Source organism: Coregonus lavaretus (assembly GCF_964263955.1).
Source record: "Coregonus lavaretus genome assembly, chromosome: 37".
NCBI classification, from domain to species: domain Eukaryota; kingdom Metazoa; phylum Chordata; class Actinopteri; order Salmoniformes; family Salmonidae; genus Coregonus; species Coregonus lavaretus.
Genome location: NC_140024.1, coordinates 3,538,751 through 3,551,058, shown reverse-complemented (window position 1 = coordinate 3,551,058; position 12,308 = coordinate 3,538,751). Strand labels below are relative to the sequence as shown.

At 46.1% G+C, this 12,308-nt stretch overlaps 1 protein-coding gene across 1 annotated transcript in view; it reads left to right on the top strand.

Moving 5' to 3' along the window:
* The window catches only part of LOC311111933 (USP6 N-terminal-like protein), a 33,082-nt gene that overhangs the window by 17,442 nt on the left and 3,332 nt on the right, over positions 1-12,308 (top strand). The window contains exons 7-13 of the mRNA XM_084154858.1: positions 1,034-1,143; positions 8,614-8,662; positions 8,884-9,004; positions 9,279-9,373; positions 9,647-9,712; positions 10,574-10,673; positions 10,877-11,029. Coding sequence (XP_084010984.1) covers positions 1,034-1,143; positions 8,614-8,662; positions 8,884-9,004; positions 9,279-9,373; positions 9,647-9,712; positions 10,574-10,673; positions 10,877-11,029 — 694 coding nt within the window. The remainder of the gene's footprint in view (positions 1-1,033; positions 1,144-8,613; positions 8,663-8,883; positions 9,005-9,278; positions 9,374-9,646; positions 9,713-10,573; positions 10,674-10,876; positions 11,030-12,308) is intronic.

Genomic DNA, 12,308 nt, shown 5'->3' with positions numbered 1-12,308 from the left:
GTGTGGGGTACAGAAGTTTGGTAGTCATGAAAAAATCATATTAAACACCATTATTGCACACACAGTTAGTCCATGCAACTTATTAAGTTCATTTTTACTCCTGAAGTTATTTAGGCTTGACAAAGGGGTTGAATACTTATTGACTCAAGAAATGTCTGCTTTTTATTTTTAAGACATTTGTAAACATTTCTAAAATCATAATTCCACTTTGACATTATGGGGTATTGTGTGTAGATCCGTGACACAAAATAAAAATGTCATCCATTTTAACTTCAGGCTGTAACACCGCAAAATGTGGAAAAAGTCAAGGGGTGTGAATACTTTCTGAAGGCACTAAGACATACAGTACATGAACATATGTAGGAGTGTGCTGATCTTCCCCCACATATTGCAGCCAGAAGCCAGAGTGCTGAACACAAAATATTGTAATGTTATACACCAAGACCATTTCATGTTTATAGGACCATTACTTTACTCTCCCACCCACCCATCGCTACATTCAGCAGGATTAATAATAGTGACATTGTTTTTGATTGTTTGTTGGGTGCGGCTCCAAAAAGAGAGAGGATTATGTTACTGTATGTGAGATGAAAACAGACAGATGGCGTTGACATGGAGATACAAAAATCACACGCACATCACACAATAACAGAGTTTTACTGACAGGGGATTATGGCTTTTGATATAAAGTTAATATAAAAATATGTTGCCATGTAGTCCCCTGTAGCTCAGTTGGTAGAGCATGGCGCTTGCAACGCCAGGGTTGTGGGTTCGTTTCCCACGGGGGGCCAGTATGAAAATGTATGCACTCACTAACTGTAAGTCGCTCTGAATAAGAGCATCTGCTAAATGACTAAAATGTAAATGTAATGTTGCCTAAATACTATAGAATCTATGATTTTGAAAAAAAGGTTTTTTTAAAGGTTTTTTCAAGATTAATCATGTGTACTGTTGCTGTTAATTTCTTTCTAATAAGTTTGAAGTGTGCAAGGGATTTAGAAAATTTATAAATTGTTTTAATTGAATTTTTCAGAGGATGAAGGAACAGGCCAGAATCTTCTCCCAGGAAATCAAACAGATAGATCTGGACGTGAACAGGACGTTTAGAAACCACATCATGTTCATGGATCGATTCGGAGTCAAGTAAGTCAGCAGCTGTATTCTACAGTAAGGGTGGGTGTTCATGTACGTCTTAGTGCTGATCTAGGATCAGATCCCCCAGTCTATTTAATATGGCTGCGGTTTCGGATTTTCTGGAACCCGTGTTGCTATTGATACGTAGATTGTTAGGTAGCTGCTGCCCGCTCTGCTGCCTAAGTAGCTCCCACTGCTCTGCTGCTGCTTCCCCCTCATTGACATGGAGAGGGAAACTTCATGTTGTACACAAAAGACATGGTCGACATGTTCGGACAAACTTTGTTGTCTGTTGTAACAGTATTGCAAACATAAGAACAACACAAAGGCAGTCTATTTCATGTTATTAGGCAAGTACACTACGTGACCAAAAGTATGTGGACACCTGTTCGTCGATCATCTCATTCCAAAATCATGGGCATTAATATGGAGTTGGTCCCCCCTTTGCTGCTGTAACAGCCTCCACACTTCTGGGAAGGCTTTCCACTCAGCCACAAAAGCATTAGTTGGCACTATGGATTGGGGCAGGTTCTCCTGGCATCCGCCAAACCCAGATTATTTATTGGACTGCAAGATAGTGAACGTGATTCATCACTCCAGAGAACACGTTTCCACTGCTCCAGAGTCCAATGGTGGCGCGCTTTACACCACTCCAGCCGACGCTTGGCATTGCGCATGGTGATCTTAGACTTGTGTGCGGCTGCTCGGCCATGGAAACCCATTTCATGAAGCTCCCGACGAACAGTTATTATGCTGACGTTGCTTCCAGAGGCAGTTTGGAACTCGGTAGTGAGTGCTGCAACCGAGGACAGACTATTTTTTACGCGCTACGCTCTTTAGCACTCTGCATTCCCATTCTGTGAGCTTGTGTGGCCTACCACTTCGCAGCTGAGCCGTTGTTGCTCCTAGACGTTTCCACTTTACAATAACAGCACTTACAGTTGACCGGGGCAGCTCTAGCAGGGCAGAAACTTGACGAACTGACTTGTTGGATAGGTGGCATCCTATGACGGTGCCACGTTGAAAGTCACTGAGCTCTTCAGTAAGGCTATTCTACTGCCAATGTTTGGCTATGGAGATTGCATGGCTGTGTGCTCGATTTTATACACCTGTTATCAACTGGTGTGGCTGAAATAGCCAAATACACTAATTTGAAGGGGTGTCCACATACTTTGGATATATAGTGTATATGACACAAGCAAGACACAGACAGGCAGTCAAAAAAGCAAATTTTTTCTCATCATTGCAAACAGTGGCAATTTTCTTTCCATCAACTCTCACTACGATATGGCAGCATGACTATGAAGATTAGCATCATAAATAGTAGGCAGTCTAAAGCAGTAGTTAAGTGCAATACCATTGGAAATTAATGTTGAAAGTTACATTTATATTCCTAAAACTTAAGTTGAAAATGATGCTGTCGCTGCTTCCTGTTGACAAGACCATATTGATAAATAGCCCAATGTCAAAACACAGTTTTAAAGTGTCCAAATCAATAACCAATACGCAGAAACAGTTTGTGATATATTGAAACCTAAACATAAAATGTACTATCTACACATACATGTGCAGGGTTGGGGTGGTATGGGAGTGGGTTTGGAGTGGGTTTAGGGTTTCTGTGATAATGGTGTTGATGTGAGCCATGACCAGCCTATCAAACTAATATCAGTAGAACATGGACAAAACGTTTGGGGTGTAGCGCTGTTTAAACTAACACTATGCAAAGGCCACACAGGAACTTGGAATAACCTATACATGCTGTGACATTATATTTTGGAATGATGGATGTTGATTTTGGGAGGCTGCCATCACGGAAAAAGGAACAAACCACTTTTTCTGTTAGGTAACTTCAACGAATCATGACCCGCCATAGGTTATCAACAGCGACAACGTTGACTGCTATTTATGTGATATTTTGACTGTCAAGTCCATTTATTAAGAGACCGCCCTGAATTTTCCATGCCATTTGAGAAATAAAATAATAGCTGAGTTCTAAGTCCTGCGACCCCCAGCGTGTATGTGTGGTGATGTGATTTGAAGGAGTCAGGCGCAGGAGGGTAAATCACAGAAAAACTGGTTTATTCCATTGACACAGCGGTACGCAGCAATTCGTCAAACACTCCAGTGCGGAAAATGGTCCTCTGTAGCTCAGCTGGTAGAGCACGGCGCTTGTAACGCCAAGGTAGTGGGTTCGATCCCCGGGACCACCCATACACAAAAATGTATGCACACGCGACTGTAAGTCGCTTTGGATAAAAGCGTCTGCTAAATGGCATATTATTATTATTTTATTATTAAAATTACAGCTCACTGGAAACAAAAAGGCACACGGGTGAATATCCCGGCAATACAAAATACAAGAGCTCCACCGAGCTAAACTAACCTCCACAATAAACAATCACACACAAAGACAAGGGGGCGAAGGGAACACTTATACAGGTACTGATTAGGAGAATTGAAACCAGGTGTGTGTGTAATAAACAAGACAAAACAAATGGAATGATGAGATGAGGAGTGGCAGTGGCTAGAAGACCAGTGACGACGAACGCCGAAGCCTTCCCGAACAAGGAGAGGAGGCAGCTTCGGAGGAAGTCATGACAGTACCCCCTTGACGCGCAGCTCCAGCAGCACGCTGACACTGGCCTCGGGGACGCGGAGCAGGGCGAGCCGAATGGCGACGGTGGAAATCCTGCAACAGGGAGGGATCGAGGATATCCCTCACCTGGACCCAACACCGCTCCTCCGGACTGTACCCCTCCCACTCCACGAGGTACTGAAGGCCCCCCACCTGACACCTGGAATCCAGGATGGAACGGACGGAGTATGCCGGGGCCACCTCGATGTCAATAGGGGGCGGAGGGACCTCCCGCACCTCAGACTACTGGAGCGGACAAGCCACCACCGGCCTGAGGAGAGACACATGAAACAAGGAGTTAATACAGTAATCGGGAGGGAGTAGTAACCTATATGTAACCTCGTTGATTCTCCTCAGGACTTTGAACGGCCCCACAAACCGTGGGCTCAGCTTCCGGCAGGGCAGGTGGAGGGGCAGATTCGGGGTCGAGAGCCAAACCCGATCACCCGGTACAAAAACCGGGGCCTCACTGCGGTGGCGGTCAGCGTTGGCCTTCTGGCGACGCACTGCGCGCTGGAGGTGAACGTGAGCAGCTTTCCACGTCTCCTCCACACGCCGAAACCAGTCATCCACCGCAGGAGCTTCGGTCTGGCTCGGATGCCACTGTGCCTGAACCGGCTGATAACCTAAGACACATTGAAAGGGAGTTAGGTTAGTGGAGGAGTGGCGAAGAGAGTTCGGGGCATATACGGCCCATGGCAAAAACATCGACCACTCCCCGGCCGGTCCTGGCAGTAGGACCGCAGGAACCTACCCACATCTTGATTCACCCATTCCACCTGCCCATTAGACTCGGGGTGAAACCCAGAGGTCAGGCTGACCGAGACCCCCAGACATTCCATGAACGCCTTCCAGACCCTGGATGTGAACTGGGGACACTGGTCAGACACTATGTCCTCTGGCACCCCGTAGTGCCGGAAGACGTGAGTAAACAGGGCCTCCGCCGTCTGCAGGGTCGTGGGGAGACCAGGCAGACGAAGGAGGCGGCAGGTTTTTGAAAAACGGTCCACAACGACCAGGATGGTGGTGTTACCCCTAGGTGCCTTATTCTGGGCGCACACCGAGCAGGAGAAGACATACACCCTCACGTCCTTAGCCAAGGTAGGCCACCAGTACTTTACGGTCAGGCAGCGCACAGTTCGACCGATATCTGGGTGACCAGAGGAGGGAGACGTGTGGGCCCAATAGATCAGACGGTCATGGACAAGAAACGGCACATACTGCAGCCCAGCTGGGCAGTGAGGTGGAGATGGCTCTGTGCGTACCGCCCGCTCTATGTCCACGTCCATCGCCCATACTACCAGCGCCACAATGCCGGAGGCCGGGAGTATGGGGGTGTACATCTCCTCTATGTCATACAGTCGTGACAGCACGTCTGCCTTCACGTTCTTCGCACCCGGGATGTATGACAGAGTAAACTCAAACCGGGTGAAGAATAGGGCCCACCTGGCCTGGCGAGGGTTCAGCCTCCTTGCTGCCCAGATGTACTCCAGGTTACGGTGGTCCGTCCAGACGAGGAAAGGGTGTTTCGCCCCCTCGAGCCAGTGCTTCCAAACTGTCAGGGGTCTGACTAAAGCCAACAGCTCCCGATCACCAACGTCGTAGTTCTGCTCCGCCGGGCTGAGCTTCTTGGAGAAGAAGGCACAGGGGCAGAGCTTGGGTGGCGTGCCCGAGCATTGAGACAGGACAGCGCCTATCCCTACCAAGGATGCATCCACCTCCACTACGAACGGTAGTGATGGATCGGGATGAGCCAGTAGCGGGGCTGAGGGGAACAGAACCCTCAGGTTACTGAGGACCCTGTCAGCCTCAGCAGACCAGCAGAGGTGGGACGGCCCACCCTTCAACAGAGATGTGATGGGAGCTGCGACCTTGCCAAAGCCCTGGATAAAACTCCGATAGTAGTTGGCAAAGTCAATAAAGCGCTGCACCTCCTTTACCGTGGTTGGGGTTGATGCGCATGGTGGTGGAAGTGTCTGGACTTTCCACCGTGGTTGCACCAACGGAAACAGCTATTCACCTACCCTGACACTCTCGCGACCACCCCGTGAGAACCGTCTGCGGCCATTGAAAGGTGGGGTTGTGTAATGTTAACCAGGGAAGACCCAACACAACAGGGAAATCGGGGGACAAAATAATAAAAAATGTGACGTGCTCTCTATGGGTCCTTTGGGTAACCATCGTGACTGATGCTGTAACTTCCCAAACAAACCCTGACCATAATGGTCGACTGTCAAGTGCTTTGATGGGCAGTGGAGTGGTTAGGGGAACCAATGGAATACCTAGACTTAGAGCTAACGACCTGTCCATAAAGTTCCCATCTGCGCCTGAATCGACCAGCGCCTTACACTGGGAAACTACAGGGTAGTTAGGGAAGGTGACGTGTATGGTGCAGTGTGCAGCAGAGGGCTCTTACCGAGTGTTGGTTTTCGCTACCTGGGGTGATGCGAGAGTGCCCTGCCTGCCGCCTCCAGACCCGGAAGAACCCTGACGACAGCGTGCAGTATAATGTCCTCTTCTGCCACAAGAGTGACACTGAAGCTGTCCTCCTCCGTTCTCCCGGATCGCTGCCCCACCCAGCTCCATCGGAACGGACTCCGAGTTGGGGGGGTGAAAAGTGCAGGCCACTACCAGGACGTCCTCTAGCAGCCAGCAGGTTGTCCAACCGGATGGCCATGCCCACCAGCTGGTCGAAGGTTAACATGGCATCCCGGCAGGCTAGTTCCCTTCGGACGTCCTCTCGCAGGCTGCACCGGAATCCGTCGATCAGGGCCCGCTCGTTCCACCCGGACCCAGACGCCAGGTTCCGAACCTCCAGGGCGAAGTCCTGCGCTGTCCTCGTCCCCTGCCTCAGTTGGACCAGACGAACTCCCCGAATTTGTCAAACGCGGTTCTTCCTTCTCTCCAGACCGCGTTGGCCCTCTCCAGGGCTTTCCCCGAGAGGCAGGAGACGAGGGTAGACACCTTCTCCCGCTCCGATGGAGCCGGGCTGATGTTCACGAAGTAGAGGTCCAGCTGCAGGAGGAATCCCTGGCAGCGGGCAGCCGCCCCGTCAAACTCCCTCGGTCGGGATAGATGAATCCCTCGGGGTGCTGGAGTGTGGGTAGCCAGATCTGGTCGCACAGCTGGTCCCGACAGGTTGGGTCATCTCCTATCTAGGCGTTGAACGACCTGGAGAACCCGATCCATCGCTTCTCCCAAGCTGGCTAGCATCCTGGAATGCTCGGGGACCCGTGCCAAGACTCCAGCCATGGGCTCTTCTCCTGCTAACTCCATGGCAGGTGTGTGATTCTGTGGCGATTTGATTTGAAGGAGTCAGGCGCAGGAGGGTAAATCACAGAATAACAGGTTTATTCCGTTGACACAGCGGTACGCAGCAAGGCGTCAAACACTCCAGTGCGGAAAATTACAGTGCACTGGAAAAAACAAGGCACACAGGTGAATATCCCGGCAATACAAAATACAAGAGCTCCACCGACGCTAAACTAACCTCCACAATAAACAATCACACAGAAAGACAAGGGAGCAGAGGGAACACTTATACAGGTACTGATGAGGGGAATTGAAACCAGGTGTGTGTAATAAACAAGACAAAACAAATGGAATGATGAGATGAGGAGCGGCAGTGGCTAGAAGACCGGTGACGACGAACGCCGAAGCCTTCCCGAACAAGGAGAGGAGGCAGTTTCGGAGGAAGTCGTGACAGTATGACAAAATCAACAGTACAAAACCAAAGATATTGATCTGTTTTTTAACAATTGATCTTGTGTCATCGTGTTGACTATAAACTTGTATACTAACATCACCAATCTGAGGTATAAAGGATGTGTAATTCCCCCCCAATTCCATGTGGTCAAAACGTCAGCTTGTGTAATGTAGTAACACATTGTCCACACATCATGGAAAGTAGCGAAATTAACCACATTTCTATTTAGCTAAATAATACAAAACACAAAAGGATTAATAGTCTCAATTGCTTTACTGACAATAGTGCAATATTTAACTAAATCAGATGTTCAGATCTACAAATGTTTGATATTTAACATTAGTTAAAGAGGGTAGTTGTTGAAAGTCCAGCATAGATGAACAGCCGACATGTTGATGATGCAATTTACTCTAAAAGGTCAAAGGTAATGCAGTAGCACGGGAGTGCGCAGTGCTTCTCAAATGTAAAATGTATGCGTTCTCCACACTCTCGTCCTAATAAGAACGTACTCAAGAGAAGAACCTCGAAGAACGCACTCAGAGCATGGGAGTATGCATATTGAGAAACACCCACAGATACGCAGTCTAATTAGCAATTTAATGTTATTTTTTCATCATTCCAAACAAATAAAATAAAATGTTATTTGTCACATGCTTCGTAAACAACAGTGAAATGTTTACTTACGGGCCCTTCCCAACAATGTAGAGAGAAAGATGAAAACATTATAGAAAAAAATTATAACACATGGAATAAATACACAACTTACTAGTAAATACACAGCTATGAAAAATATAAATGAAAACTGTCTTGGTAAATAGTATGGTCTGCAGCTTATCATGAGATATTCTAACTCGGGCGAGCAAAAACTTGGGACTTCCTTAACATTAGAGATCGTGCACCAGCTGTTGTTAACAGAGACACACCCCTCCCCCCTCATCTTTTCAGTTAATTTATTTAAATCATGAAGCTCATCTGCCTTTACTGTGGTGCAGGAAAATTCTCAGCAACAAAAGAGTGATCAAATTAAGATCCTACATATGTACAGTATATAAAGATATGAAATGAAAGTTGCCTGAACCATGGCAATTACCCCTCTCTGAATGACTGACCTCCCTCTCTCCTCTCTGTGTCTACACAGACAGCAGTCTTTATTTAATATCCTGTCTGCCTATTCAGTCTACAACACGGTGAGTTTGTGTTAGTCTTCCCTCAGTCATAAATAATGTCAATATTTACGTCATGTTTGCATTAGGATTCATCCCAATGTTCAGCAATGAACTGCTTTGTAACACTAAAACTAGTGGCAACTGAGCTGCCTCCAGCTTTAAGGTGACGAAACCTACATCAGGACACATGTAGCCTGGTGATCAATGTGACCTAGTTTGACCTCTATCCTCTGACCCTATAGGAGGTGAGCTACTGCCAGGGCATGAGCCAGGTCGCCGCCTTGCTGCTGATGTACATGAACGAGGAAGACGCATTCTGGGCCCTGTCACAGCTACTGACCAATCAGAAGCATGCCATGCACGGTGAGCTGACCAATAAGATATCCCGTAAACATTGATTCAACCAATCAGATATGTCATGCATGGTGGTCCGACCAATCAATAATAGGAATCAGCGACATTACCAGTGAATTAATATATGAATATGTAAAAAAAACTTCATAAAGAAATGGAATTACAGTAATTGACTAGTAAGTACATTCTGTTATGGAGTTCTAGCCACTCGATTTATCTGTGTGTTTACACAAGGTAATGAAGCAGTCTAATCATGCACTCTCCCTCTCCTTCTCCCTCTAAGGTTTCTTTATTCCTGGGTTTCCCAAACTGCAGCGCTTCCAGACGCACCACGATCAGATTCTCTCCAAACTCATCCCCAAGCTGAAGAAACATCTGGTTAGATCACTGTTTAGGTTGCCTTCACACACACAACCACATACATGCATACACACATTACGTAATGGCATTATTATGTTTCATAATAGTGAGTTTATTACAGTAATTGCATATAGTTACATTGAAATGTGTGTTACTGTGTAGAACTGACCATTGTTCTTTCTACTCTTCTTCCCTCTCTTTCTCCTCTCTCCCCCTCATTTTCTCTTTCTTCCTCCATCCCCTCTCTCTTTTTCTCTCTCCCTCCATCCCTCTCTCCCTCTGTCTCTCTAGGACAGGGAACAGATGTCCTGTGGGATCTACAGCACTAAATGGTTCCTGCAGTGTTTCATTGACAGGGTGAGAGAAAGTGTGTTTTAAAGGACCGGTGCCATTTTTAGCCGATTTAAATAACTCTTCCTTTTAGTGGCCCATGACAACCAAGAACTCCTCTCTTTAAAGGTACAATCTGGGATCTGGGATTGCTGACAACGATTGCCATATTGTAACTTTTAGCAGAGGAGAAAGTAGTCAAAGAATTGATGCTGTGAGCCTCATATTCAACTGACAATAGTAACTCTAAAATAGCAGAATTGCAATTGTATTCATGGACATTCATTCATTTCACATGATTACAATTCTAAGCAGGATGAACTTACAAGGTAAAACTCATTTCAGCATTTATTAGCGTTGTTAACTGCGTATAAAGGGAACATAACATAAGCATAATCACAAGGCTTAATAACTACTCAGTGTGTACTCTACTCTGTTCATACACACAATCCTGTGGCTTTGGTGGTTTGGAGAGAGACATGCTGCTGTCAGCGCTTCTCAGTCCCGCTGGGGCCAACCACAGAGATGGGGCTGGGGCTGTGGGTTGGGAGGGACGCCACCAAGCCCCCCTCACTACCACGGGACTAGAGGCAGGGGGCGGAGGGAGAAAGAGAGGGAGAAAGAGAGGGAGAGAAAGATGAAGACAAACAAATAATTAGCCTAGTAATCAATGATTATGTCATGGATCGATAATGGTAATTTTGGGGATGATAAGCCTATGTGCTTACAGATAGCAAAACAATCTTATTAATGTACACTATGTGAACTCATGACTTATGATATTGTGGTCTTTTTGGACACCATTGATTTTAAGAACAGTTTTACCACTTTGTGAATGGGAAATAATTTTTCTTGGAAGTCAGATATCTTCTTTCCCTCTCCTCATAGACCCCGTTCACCCTGACTCTACGCCTGTGGGACATCTACATTCTGGAAGGAGAGAAAATTCTTACTGCCATGTCCTACACCATCCTTAGAATATTTAAGAGTAAGGAGTGCATCTACCATTAACAAGTATCCTTTTGGCTACTTTAGCCTATTAGCTATTAGCTACTCATTACATAACTCTTAGCTAATACAATATTAATCTCAGCTATGCATATTTGACTCCTGTCCTGTGTCTCTGTTAGAGCAGATATAATGCCAATGAAGTTGAATCCTGTCCTGTTTGCTGTATCTGTGTGTCAACAGAACGTCTCCTGAAGATGAATCTGGAGGACCTGAGAGAGTTCCTTCAGGAGAAGATCGCCCTGTCGTTCCTCTACAGTGATGATGTCATCATCGATCAGCTGCAGGCCTCCATGGCGGAACTAAGCAAGATGAAGCTGGACTTTCCACCCCCAGGTAACACACTGCTTAGCTGATTTTTATGTACTGTTTGACAAGGATAACTATTTTAAATCAGTAGAAAATGCAGAGACCAAACATCTCATGAGGGCTTGTCAATGAGCTCCCCCATGTGGAGAGAAATTAGGTCATATAATGACCATTTGATACTGGTTAGTTACACTACCAGTCAAAAGCTTGGACACACTTACTCATTCAAGGGTTTTTCTTTATTTTTGTAGAATAATAGTGAAGCCATCAAAACTATGAAATAACACATATGGAATCATGTAGTAAACAAAAAAGTGTTAAACAAATTAAAATATTTTATATATGAGATTCTTCAAATAACCATCCTTTGCCTTGATGACATCTTTGCACACTCTTGGCATTCTCTCAACCAGCTTCACCTGGAATGCTTTTCCAACAGTCTTGAAGGAGTTCCCACATATGCTGAGCACTTGTGGGCTGCTTTTCCTTCACTCTGCGGTCCGACTCATCCCAAACCATCTCAATTGGGTTGAGATCGGGGGATTGTGGAGGCCAGGTCATCTGATGCAGCACTCCATCACTCTCCTTCTTGGTGAAATAGCCCTTACAAAGCCTGGAGGTGTGTTGGGTCATTTTCCTGTGGAAAAACTAATGATAGTCCCACTAAGCCCAAACCAGATGGGATGGCGTATCGCTGCAGAATGCTGTGGCAGCCATGCTGGTTAAGTGTGCCTTGAATTCTAAATAAATCACAGACAGTGTCTCCAGCAAAGCACCATAACCACTCCTCCATGCTTCACGGTGGGAAATACACATGCAGAGATAATCCGTTCACCCACACAGCATCTCACAAAGAACCAAAAATCTCCAATTTGGACTCCAGACCAAAGGACAAATTTCCACTGGTCTAATTTCCATTGCTCGTGTTTCTTGGCCCAAGCAGGTCTCTTCTTCTTATTGGTGTCCTTTAGTAGTGGTTTCTTTGCAGCAATTCGACCATGAAGGCCTGATTCACGCGGCCCCCTCTGAACAGTTGATGTTGAGATGTGTCTGTTACTTGAACTCTGAAGCATTTATTTGGGCTGCAATTTCTGAGGCTGGTAACTCTAATGAGAGACAGTTTCATCATAGCGCTTGATGTTTTTTGCGACTGCACTTGAAGAAACTTTAAAAGTTCTTGAAATGTTCCGTATTGACTGACCTTCATGTCTTGATGGACTGTCGTTTCTCTTTGCTTATTTGAGTTGTTCTTGCCATAATATGGACTTGGTCTTTTACCAAATAGGGCTATCTTATGTATACCCCC